This window comes from Lathamus discolor, chromosome 3 (assembly GCF_037157495.1).
Source record: "Lathamus discolor isolate bLatDis1 chromosome 3, bLatDis1.hap1, whole genome shotgun sequence".
In the NCBI taxonomy this organism is placed as follows: Eukaryota; Metazoa; Chordata; class Aves; order Psittaciformes; family Psittacidae; genus Lathamus; species Lathamus discolor.
This window is the reverse complement of record NC_088886.1, coordinates 10041283-10062303: the sequence shown is the minus strand read 5'-3', so window position 1 is coordinate 10062303 and position 21021 is coordinate 10041283. Positions and strand designations below refer to the sequence as shown.

At 43.1% G+C, this 21021-nt stretch overlaps 1 protein-coding gene across 3 annotated transcripts in view; it reads right to left on the bottom strand.

Moving 5' to 3' along the window:
* Positions 1-21021, bottom strand: part of TRABD2B (TraB domain containing 2B) — a 293609-nt gene that overhangs the window by 45237 nt on the left and 227351 nt on the right. For all 3 annotated transcript variants that reach the window (XM_065673393.1, XM_065673395.1, XM_065673396.1), the window contains exon 5: positions 2785-2875. In XM_065673393.1, the coding sequence (XP_065529465.1) occupies positions 2785-2875 (91 nt within the window). The remainder of the gene's footprint in view (positions 1-2784; positions 2876-21021) is intronic.

Genomic DNA, 21021 nt, shown 5'->3' with positions numbered 1-21021 from the left:
CTCTGCTTTGTATGGGTAGGTACAAAGGCGTTGATAACACACCACTGTTTTGACCACAGCTGAGCAGTGCTCTCACAGCACTAAGGCTGTCTCTCCAACATTTCCTCCTTACCAACAGGCTGGTAAGATCTTGGGAGGGGACACAGCCAGGACAGCTGACCCAAACTGACCAAAGGGATAGTCCATGCCATCGGATGTCTGCTCAACAATACGAGGTAAGAGAAAAAAGGAGAGGTAAAGGGGGCAGGGGACACACCACACACACAACATATACTGAAGCCCTGCTTCCTGGGAAGTGGACAGACATTTCCTGCTGATGGGAAGTAGAGAATAAAATCTTCTGTTGTTGTTTGCTTCTGAGCATGACCTTTGCTTTTGCTTTACTAAACTGCTTTTGTTTTAGCCCCCTAAAGGGTTTTTTTCCCATCTTATTTCCCCCTGGCCCCATCCTCCTGAGGAGGGGAGTGACATAGTGGCTTGGTGAGCACCTAGTATCCATCCAACGTCACAGAATCAACTTGGAAAAGACCTTTAAGATCATGAAGTCCAACCTTCACCCCGGGACTGCCAAGTCCACCACTAAACCATGTCACTGTGGGCCTCATCTCCATGGTTTTTGAACGCTTCCAGGGATGGTGATTCCACCGCTTCCCTGGGCAGCCCGTTCCAATGCCTGACTACAATTTCAGTGAAGAACTTTTTCCTAATATCCAATCTAAACCTCTCCTTGTGTAGCTTGAGGCCTCTTGTCCTACCCCTTGTTCCTTGGGAAAAGAGACGAGCCACCTCCTCTCTCCATCCTCCTTTCAGGTAGTTGTAGAGAGTTACAAGATCCTCACCTTGAGCTCTTTCAACCCACCACAACCCTTTAATAAAGTTTTCTATGTTCAGTGTTCAGAACAGACCCCACAGGAACAGGGCACTAATTCAGACAAAGGGACCAACCTACCCAATGTTCTGGTCTGGAGCTAGGAACAGAAGCTACCAAGTGTAGGATAACTCAACTAGAAAACATTGTTCCAGGCAGCAGTCCAAGTCCACTTGCTTTCAAGCAGGCTTCCCCCAAGGACTGACAATTTTAGGGAAGACATCAAATGAGTAAGACACGCTGCTGCCAAGGCAAGGGAATGCACAGACAGAGGTGCCCCACATTGCAAATAAGTCAACGTTAAGCAGTGGCTTTGTTTCAAGTTTCCTGCCCCATAACATTATTTCAAGTCTTCAGTGATGTGCGCAGACATACCCCAAGGCCGTAAGGAGCACTGCATCTTTCTTTCTTCTCAAGGGCTTGCAAACAGCCAATAAATTAATAGTTTCACCATTTCCAAGTAGAAATACTTTTCACGGGAAGATGATACTTTCAACTAAATGAAAATTGCTGAGGAAAGTGTCTGCTTCCCTGAGCGGAAAGTTTCTTTGTCAGAAACCTAGGAATGGTATACTTCAGCTGTTTTGGTATAGTTTGTTTTTTCTATTTCTCTGTATTTTAAGACACAGGCATTTTTTGTTGATTCTAGCCCAAATTTCTAATTCCAGTCAGTCACAGTCTTTACTGCTCTTCCCTCTGCCATGTTGACTTTTCTCCCTCTGCCAAAGCACTTCTTAAACCTCCTCTGAATAATTTTGTTTGATAGCTTTTTCTTCCCCTTTTCCCCCATTGTTATTTAAGACTGCGCTTTTATTGCTCAACATACTCCAAGAAGCATTTAGGATAAATGCTCTGTCAAAGACACTTATGTACAGTAGAGCCATATTACACTCTAAATGAATAACTGCGCATGTTTCACAAACAAGGTTAGATAAGTCAGATTTTCCAAGTATATTAAACATAGCTGTTTCAGACATGGTCTACTAGCCCTCAATAATCCTCCACGTTGAAACTCGCCTTATATTTGGACCATGTCATGTCTGCCCACCAGGGACAGAAGCATGCTGCTAACACTTTACTCCTAATGAAGATAACAATCCTATGACAGCGCAATCTCGGCCAATTTTTATCTGCAGAATGCAGGGGAAAGGCTAACTTTGCAAAGCTAGCTGGTCTCTCACCATCCCTCCCACAGTTTTATTGCCTTTCATACCTTTAGACAGAGATTTCATCTAAATGGCCATTAAAAAGAGAGGTCTATGGGAGGAAAGAAGTCTGCTTCACCAACTAAGGAAGATTTTGTGCCATGTTTTATCTGATACTAATGAAGATCGCCAAGAACCTGGTTATCGATCCTTCCTGCGTGCTTTACTTGACCAGATAGATGAAGCAGCTCAGTGAATACTGAATCTGTTTTTACCTGCCCACCACAATTTCCAAGGTGCTACATTAAATGTGGTCCTTCAGACAAAACTGAAATTCCACCTGAAGAAGAGCCACCTGACAGAAGGGCCTGCAAACATGAAGTTGGTGGCATTCTACTGCCCGGCAATGGGAAATGACTAAAACTCCATGGGGATTAAAAAGACAAAACAGTTATTGGGAAATACAAACTGAATGAGATGTTTCTTGAAAACAGAAACTGTGGCACTATGGGTCTGACATAGTGAAGCAGCTGTGATACAAATAATGTCTCCAAGTGAAATAGAACAGCCACTGAAGCTCCATATGTTTCCAAACTCACAACAGATGCTTTACAATGAACTTTTTGTCTGGAACTGGAACTGGAAAGGGAGGTTCTTCACCCCCTCACCCACGTCCTATACTAATGCAATAAACTTGCTTAGTCACAGAAAAAGGGGGAGAAAAAGAGAAAAGGAGAGAAAGTGATCAATAATCTGTGGGCAGCTGCTTACTTTCCAATTGGTTGTCCAGGAGGGGTGTGCTCCACTTCAAATCCTGCTTGTCTCAGTACATCAATCACAGTGTTGTTACCGAGGAAGTGACCTAAAATACAGGTAGAAAATAGCACTGTCAATCACACTGCTCCTCTCACTCACTTGAGCTCCTCCTGTTGGAACAACAGGTTTGGGAAGCAAGGTTACCAGAAGCGAGATCAGCTCCAAAAGCAAGAAAGGCACATTATGCAATCTATTGTAATTCAGACTCAGCTATTCACTGCATAGCTTACTGCAATGGCAATGGCCAGGGGAAGAGACCATGTACAGCCTGATATGATCTTCTTCCATCTTATTTACCCCTCCCTCCCCTCATATGGCCAAGGGACTGGGTAGATAAAAGAAAACCTAGATGAATTGCTAGTCTTGTCTTCCACAGTGGCCATTCTTAGTATGTGCACAGAGTAAATAAAGTTCTAACATGGATATCAGAATGACCCTGCCGTGGCAAAAACATCACTAGAGCTTTGAGTCTTGAATTAGAACAACTTACAATGCCAGATGTCCACCCTGCCCCTCATCGTTCATTGACATCTGCTTATAAAGAAGTTCTGAAGCTGCTGTACTACACACTTAGTGCTTTATCTAAACCAGCAGTGACTCAGGAAATGCTTCATCAACTGCTCAGCCACCTGCACAGCTGGTTTGGGAGGAGCTGGGATGGTAACCTTATCTCTCCCAAAACGTGAAGATTTAGGCCTGTAAATCACAGTTCTCTGCTAGAAGTGTAAAGGTCGCATTCCTATTCACAGAAGTAACAAAGAGCCCAGTAAGTATTGCAGCATGTATGGGCCTTGAAAGAGTTTACTTAAGAGAGTCCTATATACTTGAGGTCTGAACCAAATCCCACTGGAGTCAATGGGAGCCCTCAAAGGGCTTTGGGTACAGACTCAATAAGGCAGTGTAATCCCTCCAAAGCTTTCAACTAATTGTCAGAGTCCCACATTGTTTTCAGGGTGGGTTAGATGTATAAAGCAAAGAGGCAAGAAGCCTACTAACAGGTTTATTAAAATCCATGTAACCCAGTAACCTGTCTCCAACTGTAGCCCTTGGTGAATATTAAAGGCATATAAATATCTACACGAATGACACTAAGAAAGGACAGAACAATCCTCCTCCATTATGTCCATTAGCTTCCAGCTCTGTATGGCTGGGTGACCCCCATTTATACCCAGGTCACTGCACCTCACTGCCAGCTCTGAATAGACCAATTCACCATGAATGTGCTCAAGCCTCTGCCTCTGTGTCCTTTTTGCCCTGTGACATCTTGTAGCTGGGAGTTCCACCACATGCCACGTGTGAAAAAGCACTCCTCTGGCTTGCTGCTGCTTGCCTTAAGCACAATGTGTTTGCAGGAGATGTTTGTAACTGCCTGGTTCCATAGCAGAGCCAAATGCTTTGCGTAGTGAAAACAAGGAGACAGGACATGCCGGAGTCTCTCTCCATGGATGCCACTGTGTAAGGAGCTGGTGTAACTGTCAGCAGAGTCACCCCTAGGGCACTTCACCCATACTGCACAAAGTGGCTACGGCTTTAGGAGTAATTCAGTTCCTAGTACTCACTAAGCCTGCATCTCTCTACTCACGCTGCCAACAAGGGCGCTAATTCACATCAGTTGTGGGAATGATGTAGTTGTATGGCTTTCAGTGCAACTTGCAAACACTGCTAAGAGCTTTTAGCCAAAAGACATTTCTTTAAATGATTAAACATACATTTGCAGACCCCTAGTGTGTTCCAGGATTCCTCCACTTCCTTTTAAGAAAACTCAAAATTTGATTTTCCCCTAACTCATTTATAACAAAAGCCAAAGGAGCAAAGAGCAGTCCCAAAAATGTGTTACACACCCTCAGAGATTCAAGAAATGAGACATTTGTGAGTGATTAACTGGGTTTGATCACATCCTGGCTTTTTATGCAATGGCCAAAGCAAATAAAGGTCCCCATTCTGTCGCTGGCAAAGTGACACCAAGCAACCAAAGGCAAAGGTGTCGAAGTCAGAGATGTTTCTGAGTCCATAGGACAGAGTTCTACTTTCCCTGAACCAGAGTCTCAAATGCCAAGAGATTTCTTAATGTAAACAGTTGTCCTGAATCCAGCAAATCTTTGACATCGTGACAGCACAAAAGAACCCAATTTTAACCGCTTTAAACCTAGGGAAGAAAGTAACTATGCAACAGCTCTGATTCCTCCTCCTCCAAATGGCAGGATCGTCAACAATATCAGCTACTCAGCAAAGCCCGCAAGTCGCTTCAGGTAATAGATGAAGACCAAAATGTGATACTCTGGACTTCCCAACTTCCCATTCCTGCCCTCTGTGTGGAGACCACAATGAAAGCTGCTAGCTCACTGGACTGGTGATCTGCTGTGCAGGATAAACATGGTGAGATACATGTTTCCACAGGGTAAGTCATCCCCTGCCCTTCAAGTCCTCTGCCATTTCCCTTTCTCTTGGGAGCTGTCCTCCAGCTATCCAGGAGTTTGTGTCAGATTTTGACTGCAATTACAGTCAACAAAGGAGGTTCCTGCCAAGATAAAACCCACACATATGGGGAATGTGTGTCTCCAGGACCTCTTCTGAGACCAGGGACTGAACTTCTGCACCACACATCTCCTTACCCTCTGCTCCAAGCTTAAGGCTTATTCCTTTAATTCTGCCTTTCCTAGCATGAAGGAATACCAGCTTCCATCAACAAAACCCTACCAAACTTCCAATCTCTGAATAAATCAAAATTGTCATTACAAACTTTTAGGTGAACATTTTAAGTCTACAATTCAACACATAGTGAAACATTTTCAATGCCCCAGTTCAAATAAGGTAAAAGAAATCAAAACAACAACAACAAAAAAAAAAATCAAAACCAACCCCCAACTTCAACAATCCCCAAATAATTCTCCATTCCACACGCATAAACAGAGCCTGAAGCTTTAACAATGACTAAGAGATGGCATGAGCATGTCTGTGCAAAGCTTTACATTTAGACTCAGCTTAAAATGTTCCCATTTGCATTATCCTATGTGCATTTGGGACAATCGCCACCTATCCCACCATCAGCTTACCCTGTTAATGCATCCTTTCCACCTACTTGCAACATTTCTACACAGATCAGGTCTGACTCCTTTTCTTCACTTCACTGCTCAGTCAGAATTCACATATTGCAACTAGCTTTGTATTTGCTATTTTCCGTCAGAGCAATGCTATCGTGGCCAGCTCATTGCCTGCTTATGCACACTACAAGCAACCTGAAGTCATGCTCTACCTCAGCAATGGAAAACCTGGAAATGTGCATGCTCAAAGTTCAAGCCTTCCCACCCAATACACATCTTCCCAAGAGTCATCCATAGTATCCCACAACAAGGAGCTCCTCAGGATCAGAAAAATGTGGAAAAGGAGGGTTTGAGGCAAAAGGTGGCACTCCAGAGGTCCAATGCAGGTGAGTAAAGCAAACCATGAAAACATGCTCTTGTCATTACTGTACTTTCATGGTTAAGTAATTCCTGGAAGAGATGTCTTGGCTGGCCTTTAGCTGCTAAGTCCATCACAATTATCCTTCCCAGTTTTAAAATCCAGGAATATTTTCTATATGAGAAATTTCTTACATAGAATGACTCTCCTTGGTGATATATATATTGCGATAAGCATTAACTCGTTAGATATTGACAACAACATAATACTTTTGACAGCTTATGGCATGAATGAAAACCAATTTAACCTGCATATTAGAGACAATTAAGCGCAGCATCAGTGAAAAACACTGTCCTGGCCTCTGACTGCCCACATGTGCAAACAGAACATGTTATAATTGCCAGATTTTTTATAACATCAGTGGATTTATTTTTTATTTATAGATATAAAAAATGTGCTTTTTATATATATGTGTGCGTGTGCTAAAACCTCTAAAAATTTCTCTGCCTGGCCTGCAAATTTTCATGAAAATAACAAAATCAAGAAAGTATAACTATTGGAAAGTTACTGCGTTTAGATACTTATGAGACAGATTAGAGACAGGGGAATGATCTCGCCTCTCCATCATTATTCCCTCTTCAGTCTAAACCTCAGTAAACTATTTCTGCAGTATTAACCAAATTTACCTTGACAGCTGATGAAGACTGGATCCAAGAGGTCAGAACACAACTGCCTCGGGAAATCCATGCAAGTATGGGAAAAGGAGAGAAAGCAAACATAAAAAGACTTTCTAGGTAGGGACTTAAAGTGGAAGAATGTACCTGAGCAATGGAGATACGAAGTACAGTCTCTCCTAATAGTTTAAGGTAAAAAAAGAGGTGTGGATGCAATCCTTCCATCCTTTCAGGATAAGGAGGCACTCATGGGATTTGCTTGGGGACAAGACCCGGTGCTAAACACCGAGTCATTTCATAGTTTGCACACAAACACAGTGGAGTGGCTGAGTGGCTCGAGTGTTTCTTCATTAAATTAGATGAGGTCAAGATTATTCTCCTTTCACTCATGTCTTGCTTTATCAAGACAGAGGTTCTGGAGACACTGGAGGAACACGTTATACAGCATGGTTGCTACCATTAATCAAACACTCTCCATTCCTGGGTTGCTTTTTTACTTTTAATTAAGATCAGTGCTTTGGACTACACAAAGCAGACACATGTAACGCATTTCCTTATCTCCACAAGGTTTCATTTTTCACTGTTCTAAAGAAAGAATAAACCACTTTATTTTTTTACTACAAGGTGAAAAATACATGGTTTCCTTAAAGCACGTGCATGTACAAACACACTGCTGAAATAAAGGCATTTTCTTCCTTTCTTTGTGGAATATCCTGAGGCAGTGAGAAATACGCTTATCAGCCAACTCTAACAGTAACAGCTACATATTTTCTAATTGACCACAGAAACTAAAGCTCTCCTTCACCATTTCAGACATTCTGGTGACCCCCATCAATAGCATACCTAAGCATGAGGTTGCATCCCTCAAAAGTTAAATGAACTTGGGTGTTCCTACACAGAAAAACATAACCTTGTTTTGTTGGCAGAAGCCAAAAAAGTGTTTTTAAGCAAATGTTATGTACTTTATCTGGGTCTAGAGATCTACTACAAATTACTTTGTCTCTTCACTTCACAAGTCTTTGTTCCACGGCTTAGAAGGATAAAGGGGTACAAAGGAGCAGGAGATAATTCCCTCACAAAGGACCTCCATTGCCAGATCCTTTGAAGTTGTGCTAAAAAAGCCTTGCTAGCCCATTAGCTGACACACAGCAGAAACCTGAACTGTTTCCATGCACACTACAAGCAGAGCTATTTTCTGCACAATTAGTCATAAAAAGGGCCAATGTAAACTGTGTCGGGAGGTCTCAGTTCTTTACATTCTCCACACAGTGAATCAGACGTTATGTATAACGTTTTGTTGCCATTTAGACCTCGGGCTGCTTTGCAATCAGGAGGCGGCAGTCTCTATTGCTCCTTCTCTCTCGACACTGATTTCCAAGTCCCTTGGCAGCACCAGTGTTTATGGTAGTTAGGCTTCACAAGAATGAGTGTAGGTAAAAATGCATACGCTGAAAGCTCCACGTTCACAGTTGGGGCTAACGTGGGTTCTTTTGCTTGCTGCCTCCAAAAGAAAGTCTCCAGTTCTCTTGTTCTGAGACTGGTCATGCTGAGCATTTAGGAAGCTGCATGATGAACGTGTCAAGAAGAGGCTGCAGCAAGGAGTTACAGCAAACACTTCAGGCAGTGAATTTTATCTGAATTTTATAATTTCTCCATTATAACATTCCACCCTAACAGTCTTTAAGTAACAGCGTGAATTTACTGGGGGAAAGCATATGACATCCCACATCACTCTTTCCTGCCATGGAAATGGTCCCAGATGTCCCAGATCCAAGATGGAGAATCAGTCTTGTAGATAAATCCTCCAAATTTTTAATTCCCTTCCATTCCTTATCCAGCATCATAGCTGCTTCTATCTCTACATCCAGTCATTCTTTGCTAATGTCATCCTTTAAAAACTGGAGCCTCTTTTAGTCTTTCTCATGCCACCTCAGATTTAGATTCCTATTGCTACCATAGGATTGCTCCTCTTTCTTCCTAAACCACTTACTTTCCTAAAATCTCACTTGGGACTGTCTTGAATCAGTATCTTGAGTGCACTTTGACAAAGAGCAAACGTTAGATTTGCTCACAGATCTTGCCTTTATGAGTTGGATCTACATGCATCTGGAAGTCTCCTCCAGTCTGAGTACCCTTCTAATGTGAAGTGTCTTGTCAGAGCGTAAAGAAACACACCAGGTAAGCAATTAGGCAGGTGACGTAAAGCATCTAGTGATGAGTGTGATGTTAAGACTACCTGAAAATACCGATTTTTAGATTTTATTGATAACATGAAAAAAAAAATGCTTCTGGGGATGCAGCAGGGGAATTTTCTGGGAATGGCTGGAAGGATCCCAGTGCTCCCCACTTCCACAGTTAGTATGAAACATAAGCCTTACTCCATGCCAGAAGATGAGACATGCAGCGTATGCATCATCAGCGTCCCAAATGCATCCCTACCCATATCACAGATAGACCAGATATAACAAAAGCTCCCTAGAGGCTGGTATTCACGAGCTGCCTATGGGCTTTTCCAAGAGAAAGTGACTTTCAAAGATACAGCACAGAACTGAGAGTGCCCTGGGGCAGCTCCTGGGTAGGAACAGCACCAAAATCTTATGGACAATAGATGCAATGAGAGACAAGTGTGAACCCACAGAAACTCAGCAGCCTCAGAGATAATCCCTAGTAGGTCTGTTGATGCTACCCTAAGCAGCTGTACTGGATTTGTGTGGCAAGGTTTTGGTAGTGGGGTGGCTTCTGTGAGAAGCTGCTATAAGCTTTCCCTGTGTTCAACAGAGTCAATGCCAGCCAGCTCCAAGACGGAACCACCACTGGCCAAGGCTGAGCACATCAGAAGGGAGGGATAGGGGAAAGGTGCTTTATGACTGAGTTTTCATTTCTGATTATCCTACTCTGATTTGATTGTTAATAAATTAAGCCAATTTCCCCAAGTCTAGCTTGTTTTGCTGGTGACAATAACTGGTGAATGATCCCTCCCTGTCCTTATCCTGATCCATGAGCCTTTCGTTGTATTTTCTCTCCCCTGAGCAGTTGAGGAGGGTGAGTGACAGAGCAGCTTTGGTGGGCACAGCAGCATCTAAAGGCTCATAAAGGAGAGTGCCCAGTGCTCAAAGCTGGGAAGTCTGTCTGCCCAGGTTGCTGGCTTTTGCTCTGCTGCGGGGCACAGTTTGGCACTTGGAAACTTCAGCATCATACAAAAAGCTGGGGAGGGAAGCAGGGATGCAGGGAATGAGCTTTCTTCCCCCCACCCCCCACCCCATTTGGCAGGAGTATCCAAGTCCAAAGCATGCCTTAAAATATACTTTGTACAAGCCACATGCAATGGTCTTGTAAAGCAGGCTTTCATCATAGCTTCCTTACATCATGCCATCCCTTCTCCAAGGCAGATGGAGAAATCATTTTCCCTCTTGTTTGATGTTGTTATTTTCTGCAGTTGTGAGGAACTGACTCATAGTCACTTTGGACAGTCACGGGAAGCAAAGCAATAACACATAAAAGGCAAAGCGTGCAGCACTTTGAACGTCCAGCAATACTCCCATGGCTCTCCTTCATTTTTTCCTTGCATGTAATCGCCTCTCTCCCATCTCACCCATGAACACTTACAGAATATGCTCTGGAGAAAGGCCACACTGTAGCCAGGGGGAGAACGGAGTGATGAGGGGTCAGAACTCAAGGGGTTATTCCAGATTGATGTCAGGGTAATGGAGCACACATCTGTGTTTCCCTGGGGTGTCTCTGCGATCTGCAGTGCAATACTGTACTCAGAGCATCTCAGCCTGAAGGGCAGACAAACTCCCAGAGCCACCTTCTACTTTCTTGCTGGCCCTTGGTACAATAAACTCTCCTCAAGTCTCTGTCATTCTGTTCTTTCTCTGCTTATCCCTCTGAGCAATCCTTCTGTTCAGGGCATAGAGATATTCCAGAGGCACCCAAATGTCACACACTAGAAATCCTTCTCTGGAAGTGGCCTGGAATGCTGTACACAGATTCCTTAACAGACTTAGCATAAGATGGGACTGAGCTTATCATACTGGTACTAGTGCCCATGCTGGCACAGCTCTCTGCTTTCAGGCCCAATACAGTACTGTCACATGGGCTCAGCCACTCAGCTCTGTGCTGTCTTTGCACACCTTCCCTAACACACTTGCCCTAAATATCTGACAAAGAAAACAATGATGTTTTATTTGTATTATTTACCAAAAGCTCATTTTTTCTTCAAGCCTAAACCAGCTGCTTCACTTAGGTTAGGAATAACACCACAAGTGAGAACTGAAGTGAGGTCACTCCCAAGCATCTCCTCTGGCCTCTGTGTTAGACCACAGCAACAACTGAGGTGTGACAGATCAACCCAACAACAGGGTTCAAAGCTGCTTCTGACATTTCCAAATGAAGTGACTAGTTCTAAGCTGGTCAGTCTCACCAGAGAGCATGGGCACCTCCACACAACAATTCATTCCAACATCTCAAATACCAGGTTTGGGAAGAACATAAGCCTTGTGCGCAATTCTCTCTCTCCATTGACCATGTGAGTTTAAATAGCAACTTTAGCCTCAGCATCTATTAGACATGGCATGACTGCCCATCAAGCTACTCTACCACTGTCAAGAAGCTCCCAAACACTGCACAGAGCCCATCCTTCTGCCCTGTCCCCCACCTTTCTTGCATGCCAGAGTTTGCAAGGGAGGGGGAGCTGTGTTGATCTGTGCTGGACAATGTGCTTTGGTTGGTTATGGGGCCTTTTGGGCTATTTAATAATTTATCTTGACTTACATTGCAATAGGAGTTTTCCATAGCGAGAATGTCCAACAGAAGATGACCCTTTCAGTATATAATCTTAAAGAAATAACTCAGTGGATATCAAGGATCCAATTTCAAAGGGCAGAGGGAGGTGGATGAGTTGCTCATAATACCCTATTACTTCAAGACTACTGTGTTTGAGATATGAATTCAATCCCTTCCTGACTATGCTAAGGAAAAGGTCCTTGGGGGTATAAACAACAAAGCCTACAGGCTGAAAGTGTTTCTTTTCTAAAATGTATTTGTGCTGTTTGCTGGTATAAGATAACGACTTATCAGGACAAGAAGCCTGTAGGAAAAAGATTATGTGTGTTGGGCGTAAGTGAAGACAGGGCTTGCACAGTCCGCTATATTGCATGGGGGATAGCTGTTGGTATTCTCGCCTATAGCAGAATACATGTTCCTCACTGTATCATGTTTTTGGGAACACAACTTTCTACACAAAACCATGACGCGAGGTGTGTGCCAGCCATGCAGCTGTATGGCAGCGAACATGTCTCTGTGACCCTCATGTGATCCCCTTCAGTGAACAGGGCCAATATACAAAATCTTGGGAACTTCACCCATTGCCAGCATTGCAGGCAGAGACAAACAGATGAGCCTGAGGAAACCCCAGCATCTCTAAGAGTCTTCTCAGGTTGCTGAGACATCTCTGAGACTGGCCCAACCAGCTGGGACCATCAGATCATCTAAGTGCAGACAGTCTGGTATGAATGTGCTGTCTTTATTGTTTGGCAACTGTCATCAACACCTCAAGCAGTGAGGAAATCCATAGAGAAACACAGTCCCCTTTTTTGCCCAAGGTGCCTCATTAGCCTGCTTGCAGCATTCCTGGAGCAGACAACATGCTCCCATCTGAACCAAAGCTATCAGCTCTTTCCATGTAAGCCATGTTGGCTCCCATGGACAGCAGCCACGCTAAAGTCCCAACAGCTGTCGGCAGGCAGGTAGCCTCCGAGCAAAGTGTTTCATATCCCATTGCAAATCCCTTGAGCCATCCCAAACTAGTCTGGAATGCACATGGACCTGCTTGCCAAAGCCAGGCAAGCACCGGGGTAGGGGGGGGCAGAAAACTTGTTTCCATACCTCCCTGCTCCACACTTGTACTTTGCAAAGAAGATAAGTGTGAACATGTTACTACAACACCCACAGTGACTCAATGGAGTCTGAGCTCAGGGCAGCTGCTAGCCTTGGAAAGCTCCTTGGGCAGCAAAACAGGGTTTTGTATGTAGAGTACCTCATTGAACTTGTGGAGACATTTCTGAGGCAAGGACCAGATCTTGTGGTAACTCAGATTTACTTTGGATACAGCCAGTACTATGAAATGCAGAATCTTTGTCTGCTCTAGGCAAAGGCTTCTGGCAGGTAATAATGATGTACTTAGTAGCTAGCTGTAGGAAATAAATAGTGGTTACCACCATGGCATATTATTTAAGGCTCTGGCAATCAGATATGTAGTGATTTCCAGAGCTGGATTATTGATTTTGTCTAATCAGTTTTGGTCTCATGGATGCATTTGGCTTCCACAATATCCTGTGGCCACTATGTAATCATGGACAGCGTAAAGCAGCACTTCCCTGGCGTTATTTGGAACCTGCCCACCGATCATTTCATTGGGATTCTCCCAGTTCGTACAAGCACAGCTCTAAAATGAATGTAAAAGAATAGTGCTCTTGCTCCAGTGTGAAATTAAACCATGCTAGGAAAGTGAGTTGGGGGCAATGTCTGTCAAAGCTGTGAAATTACTTCAAAAGACTACAAGACAGGCCGTCATTTTCTGTTTGAAAACGAGTTTGAAAACCACAAATCAAAGCTCCCAGTTGACAGGAGAAGGATCCTTGCTTATTCTTTCTGCCTTTGACCTCCCACTCAACTATTTTACAGACCGGTTTCTATTTTACACTGGTTTCCTCATCTTTTCCAGGAGCCCCTTTCTGATGGTTTATTTGGATTGTGGATGCCTCATAAGTGAAAAACTTGGTGATGCCATAACAAGACACAGTGATTCCTCAGCAACTCGCTGGCTCCCTGCAGTTCAAGGACACAGGACAAACTCTGTGCTAGAGCAGAGAGTACTGATGCTTTCCAGCCTGCTCTCAAGCACTGCCCTGCTGGCACAGGAAAACGAAAGCCATTTGACTAGACTTCTTTAACAAGGGAACTCTTCAAGAAACCCAAACCCTTGCCTCCTTAGTCAGTATCTTTTCATATTTGAAAACTTCACGTTAAGACCATTGACGGCTCATGCTTTTCCCAGTAAAATCCAGCTGGCCACTGGATGTCACTGTTGTTGCAGAATAACCCACCAGAAAGTTCCCAAATCAGGCTGTGAATAAGGTGCGCTGAAGTCACTCAAACTTGGAAATGGCTTTTTCCTTTAACCTAACCAGCACAGTGCCGGTGGCACTTGGAGGCTGCCCCACCAGTGCGAACAACTGGAGGCAAGGCTCACTCGATGGCATTGAGGTCTCCATCAACATCTGAGGGCAAGTCTTCCATGAAGCTCATGGACCCTGACTCACCTGTGCAGAAATGTGCATCCCCTCTTCTTGCTAGCTCCATGCTGGTTTTGATGAGAAATGTCCCCCCTGAGCCTCCCACATCCAACCCCGTCTTCCGTTTTGACTCAACCCTTTCTCTTCTGCCACAGAGCTGTGCACTCTGCAGCAAGCACGTTTCCAAGCTTGTCCTTGGTCATGGATTAAAAGCAATTACACGTAGTTTTGCTCTGTGGTTTTAGCTGGCCCTGCTGAAAGGGCAGTTTAGTGTAGTTGTATGACTTTCAAGGTTTGAGCTAATATCTCAATTGAAACCAGCTTTTGTGTTAGATCATTTGCCTCCTTTGAATTACACCAGGAATCTCCAAATTCATTCAAGCACCCAGAGGAAACCTGCCCTGAAAGACCTTCCTGAGCCTTTTAATTCCACTAAGGATGTCTTTGCATCCTCATGGTGAGCCTCACCCACCAGTGCAGACTTTCAAGAAGACCTTTGGGGCTGTACGCTGAAGCTCTTTCCTATGTGAAAGCAGGAGAAACAAGCCACAGGACTTCACAAACCCCTTTCAGATTGGGGTCACAAGGTGCAGATGGTGCTGCTGTGGCATTTCAGGAGGTGTAAATCAGGGTTTGCTTCCCACCTTACACTCCAAGCTTACTGCTTGATTCATGCCTACTGTAACACCAGGAAGAAAAACCACAAAACAAGGCAGATGAAGACAACAAACAATTGCTTCTGAGGAGAGAAGGTAAGCAGGAACACATCACAGACATTTACTAAGCTGCTTGTGTTGCAAGGCCTTCAGATACAGATGGTGTGGGAAACGATCTAGAATACCTGCGCCTGGAGATCCATCTCTTTTAAAGTACAAAGCATGCCCAAGGCTGTGAAACAATAGAAAACTGGGCTAGAGAGTACCCATTTTAGTCCCTTTAAACATCATTGATCAGGATCAATTCTGCCTGGGCATGACGGAACAGATCAGCTTTGAACTATAACTTAGAAAAAGAATCTCCATAGGACACTTTGGCCACAATATTTTTAAAGCATTAGGAGATTCCCTAGCTATGTCTTTATTATTTCTTCTTTCTTTAAAAGCAGAACAGAAGAAGGAAACGCTTTGGGAAGGACAGACAATCCTTTGGCTAAAGGTCTCGTGGTAGAAGGAGCAGGACTTCTAGCCAGCAATAGCAAAGATGCTACTAGGAGGATCAGTAAATCTTAACTCTCAAATAGAGCATCTGCATAGTAGGAAAAGAACAGAGAATAGTCCTGCAGTATTTCTCAATTGTAAAGCTGCTCTGCAAGTACAAACACTGCTCACTCCAAATATCATATGCAACCTCTCTTGGACATTGCCTGACACAAACCAACAGTGATGAGTTCCATCCTGCAAGTACTTCCAGTCATAAGCTACTTAGTGCATGCAAACAGTCATATCAAGCCTCCATATCCCTGTACACAAAGGATACCTTAACTGCAGATGTTAAATTTCATCAAATCAAAAGGCATAGAAAGTTATATTCCTGAAGTATTAATTTGTATATGCTATGCCTGCAGAGAATTTCTTTTATTACAAATTTACCCCTAATTAGACTATCAAATGTGCATCTACATTCTACTCATCACTATTTATCTTTGTGAATTCCACCCACACAAATCTGTTCTCAGCCACACGGCCAAACATCCTGACTAATTTCAATTTAAGTTTTTTCTTGTATATATATACATATGTATATATATATACACATGTATAAATGTATAAACACACATTTTCTACATACATCCACGCTTTGAGCAAGCAGAAATACTTGATTTGAATCACCACTGCATGACTCTGGCTTTATACTGGTATAAAACACTAGTGGTTTTCAGTGTTATCTCCTGCTGCCCAGCTGTGAACACTGGGGACAAGGAGCAACTATGAAGACAACCACAATTTATCTGAATATCTCTCTTATAATACTGGAGATAACAACTTCTAGTGAGAGATACTCACTAGAGAGATTCTAGTGAGGTTCAGTGATCCTGTTAGTTTTCCACGACCCAGCTGTCCACTCCGACACACGGTCACATCCCAAAGTTGAGTTATTATGGAAGTTTAGAAACCTCGAAATATACACAACAGATTGTGAGAAACATTGCGGTTAGGTGGGTTCAAGCATGCTTGAGGAATATGTTAAAATCCAAGCAAACAATCTACACCCTCGCCCCCTTTCTGTTAACACATGAGTGTGTGCACACATCACCAAGCTTGCAGTGCAATTTGTAGCTCTGTTATTCATAGCCTTCATTAAAGAATAACAGCCCCTGTTTCAGTACCATGAAGCAAAATTGTTCGCACATGTGGACCGAACAGACACACCAAAGCTGCACCCTTATGGTTTCTGAGTGACAAGCTTAATAAGATTACGCTTGATCTTTCTCTTAATAAAGCTGGATGACATTCAAGCAAAGCCTGGGTTTTGTTTTAATGGTACATTAAGGGAACCCAGAGTTTGGCACAGCTGGAGGCCTGAACCATCGAACAAAACTTGGCACTGCCAGCATTCCATTACGATCTCAGACCTCACATAATGAATATTTATATCTATACATACACACACGCATATGTATTAAATACCTATCATTAGCTGGTCAAGGTCAATGCTCTGGCTAACAGAGCTGGATGTAATACCAAGAATGATGATAGTTCTTTTTTTCTTGTGTTATGAATCACACAAATTAAGCAACCCACAGTTTATAGAGTCTGCAACATGATGGACTGCCTTTAAACCACACATACCAAGAGGAAGGAGAACAACTCCAAGAAATAACAAAAGCAAGTGTCATCACCTTACTGTTTAAACCTGAACACAGAGACTCCTGCTTAACTTTAATAACACCAGCAGCCTTAGCTGACTCTAGGGGAAGCAGTCATTTGCTTGAGATAAGTCAGGACCCATGTGTTTTGAAGCGTTATGGGTTAGAAGGTAAATAGTGTTAACTGAGTCACACTGATTTAAACCATCATTGCAACTGGCCCAAAGATTATAAAAGACAGAACACAAAAAAAGTCACTCTGAGGAACAGGGAAGATAGAATACTGAATATGAATAAAAATTTTGAACAAAGTAACCCCTCTGCAACTAAACTTTACTTTTGGAAAAGGAAAGCTTCCTTCAGGACAAGATGAGCAGTACATCCTTCCTTCATCTCCCTCAGCTATTACACTAAAGGTACAGCTATGCCTCTGTGCGTGGTCAGGCTGCGTGTCTGTGCCTATGTACCAGTCCTATACACATCAGTCAATGGGTCTTAGTCTTAAACAGAGAGTTCATGATGGAGCTGGGAACTGGATGAACGCTGGATGTGGATGGTTTAGACTGTGTAACATATCTGCCAAGAAATTCATTTTTGGGATAACCAAAACCGTTCCCAAATTACATTTGCTGAGGATTACTGACAAGGAATTTAAGGGTACTGAAATAGCGACTTTCGCTTTTTCCAAACTAAACAAGCAAACAAAAAGTTCTCAGTTTTATTTCAAAGCACTGCGAAACAATTTACTGAAATGGAACAAGTACATTTCATTTCAAACAGAACACAAACACGGACATTAAATTAAACGATTAAACACTTTGCACAGCCTGAATTTTCTTCCAGGCTTTTCTTTGATGAGAAAACGAAAACAGTTTTGTTCAGCATTGACCCAACAGAACTTTTCCTTCAGTCATCTGGTTCAGCCAACAAAACAAGCATGAATCATTCCCACTGCTCCAGACTGAGCCCAAGGCTCTGTTAATGCAGATGAACTCCCAATCCTCTGTTTCTCTCTCTTCCTTGAAATCTATGGGAAGTACCTTAAAGCTTGAGCATAGTGGTGGGATCTTTCCTGGCTGTTAAGTACATATCCATGGATAAGTAGTTCATGCTAACTCAATGTCTGATCATGGAGAAGTGGGCCAGGATGGGTGCTTGGCAGAGTCAAAATATCTCTTTACAAAGTCCTATCTTCTTCCCTTAAAGTCAATAACAAGATTTCTATTGAATTCAAGGCAGCTGATCAGAGCTTTATGCTACAGAAAGTAGAGGAGGAAACTGTCTTCCTTCTGTCTTCAACTCAAAGTGCTTCAATCCATTTCTGTGGCTACATACCCATCCACCCTAGCTCTTTATTCTTATTTACAATGCTTAAAAGTTTTCACTTGTGTCCAAATTCACCGTCCTATTGGCATTTTGTGTTCAAACCCCACAGTACTTTTCATCCCACTGAACTCCACCTATAAAGCTCTCGCACTATATTTTGGCTGCCTATTCCGGGGTATTATATAAGCCCTTTGGCACTGTCCTGTCCCAGACTTCTCCCAACCTCCACACTTTTTCTCACAGCCAAGTTTCTGCAGGAAACAAAACACTTTCCACTCAGCCCAATTAACTGAGGAACGTCAAAAGAAAGAGAAAAAAAAAAAATCCAAAGGTTTTGGGTCAGTGGCAAGAGCAACAGAGAGGCCAAGAAAATGAAAGGGACTTGTTCTGAAAATGGTTTTGACGATGTCAGAGCCAATTCCCAATGGAGTGAAACAAGAAAAACATTCCTAGAGAGATTCAAGATCTGTCGTGAATTCCTGAGGCACATTAAGAAGTCTCACTTTCCCCTCTGTCTCTCATTCCTTTCTGAGGTACATCATGGGGCTCCAGAAAGAGGACGGTAAGTCAAGAGATCTCTGCGGTGGTCTCAGGCATTCAAAGTCACAACGAACCAAGGGCTGGTGAATCACGCAGCAACGTTCCAAAGTTTCTCTCTTTCAAAAAGAAGGAACCAAAACTCTATTTGAGAACATATTCTTTGTGGTTGAGGTATTGGGACTGCTTGTCTCAAGAAACACTTGATTTCCCTGCAAAGTAACTGGCCTGTGCCCCTGCTGCCCCATCTTTACAAGCAGCATAATCCACTTTCCTCCCAGGAGAACATATTTGACCCATTACATGCCTGTACATTGACAAAGCTACTGACAACTGAACTTTGGAATGAACTTCAGGATACCATGACTGCTGCTTTTCCCACCATCGCCACAATGCTTATCACTGACTTCATGTCCAGGACGAGAAGCCCCAGCAGAGCAGCAGACACCTCTTTTTTCTGTGCTTGTAGACATCAGACCCACAGGCTTGTCTGTATAAGAACCGAAGCTCACCTTTCAAACTGTTTGAAGTATTAATTCAAAGGGTTACTAAATATCAGTCTTAGAGGGCCCAAGGCTGCTACAGGGGGGAAAATGGAAGATCACTGTTTTCCAGCTGAGCTTTATTTAATGACTTTGCACTTCCTAATCTCTTTGGAAAATAGATGCCACATGGCATCCTAACATACTATGCAAGGGATAGTCAAGACTCCCAGCAAATAATTCATAACGACATCTTCTGGTTTAGTTTTTATGATGCTCTTTGTAGGACGATGCCGCAAGTTGATCTTGAGTATTTCACCATGAGAACGAAATATTCCTCCTGACATCCAGCTCTGTGTTCACGGGTTCATTTTTTCTGATGATTAATTCTGAGTTCATGCAGAGTGTGCTCAAGATTACACGGATTCATATTCAGTTGACCATATCTGAGAGGATTATTTTAGTGTGCCCCAGTTTATGGTCCATGAAACATGATCCCTCTTGTGTCTCTGTTTCTCTCACTCTGCCAGAAGTATTATTCTAACAACCAGTACTGGGAACTCATTATCAGCATAAGAGTGGAAAACAGCTATGTTTCTCTATGAATCACAGAATCACAGAATCCCAAGGGTTGGAAGGGACCTAAAAAGATCATCTAGTCCAACCCCCCTGCAAGAGCAGGGTAACCTACAGTACATCACACAGGAACTTGTCCAGGCGGGCCTTGAATATCTCCAGTGAAAACCAGGTCTCATTCAGTGCCTTACACTTGCTCTGCTCTCAGTGTCAACAGCTAAACAGAACCCACCAAAATGTTAAAATGTGTTGAAGGAACTGCCCTTTAGACTAAATGGACATTTCAGGTTTGCCACAGACTTGATCATTTTTGGTGCATGTAGCACATATTACTGCTGTTACTAGTGATACTAACCTCAACAAGACAAAACATTGAGAAAACACTCTGATGCTGACTGAACCCATTGTTTATGTCTCTCTGAAGATCTGTGACCCCACATTTCCTACGCTGGAGGATGTTTCTATGTCTGCCCAAGTGACTGGTATGGGCAGCGCAGTGTTGATTCTGGCATACAGCAGGTAGATCTGCTAAATACCTTTGGCAATGTCTGACCATATTTCCTATCGTGATATCACTATCTTGAGCCAACTGCCAGCTGGCCTGAAGGGTGCTTGATGCATGAAACACAGAGGAGCTTTCAACTGACAACACCCTATAAATTATACATAGCAATATAATTTCATGTGCAGCCCCCAAAGATCTCAAAGCAGTTTAAGGACCGAAACTAGGGTCTAATGCTGTGACCCTTACTTAACAAGTGTGAGCTAATTAGAAAGCTGTCCCATTGAAATAAGCAGAGTCGCTCACAGAAGTCTGTTTAATGTGCAGCCACGCTATTTAAAAGACAAATTATTCATACTGTGGTTGTTTCTCAAAGCCACAGCCCAACCATGTCTCCTGTTGTTGTGCTAAACTAACTGAAACATGGAGATTTCCTATACCAGAAAGCCTCATCGCTGGCGAGTTATTTTGAAACCAAAACCCACCCATTTTTGCAGATTTACAGGCAACCTACAATATACTTAGACTTTGTTATATAGCCTAAATTCACACACCTCAATAACTGAAGCAGAGCTTCTGCTGCACACAATCTTGC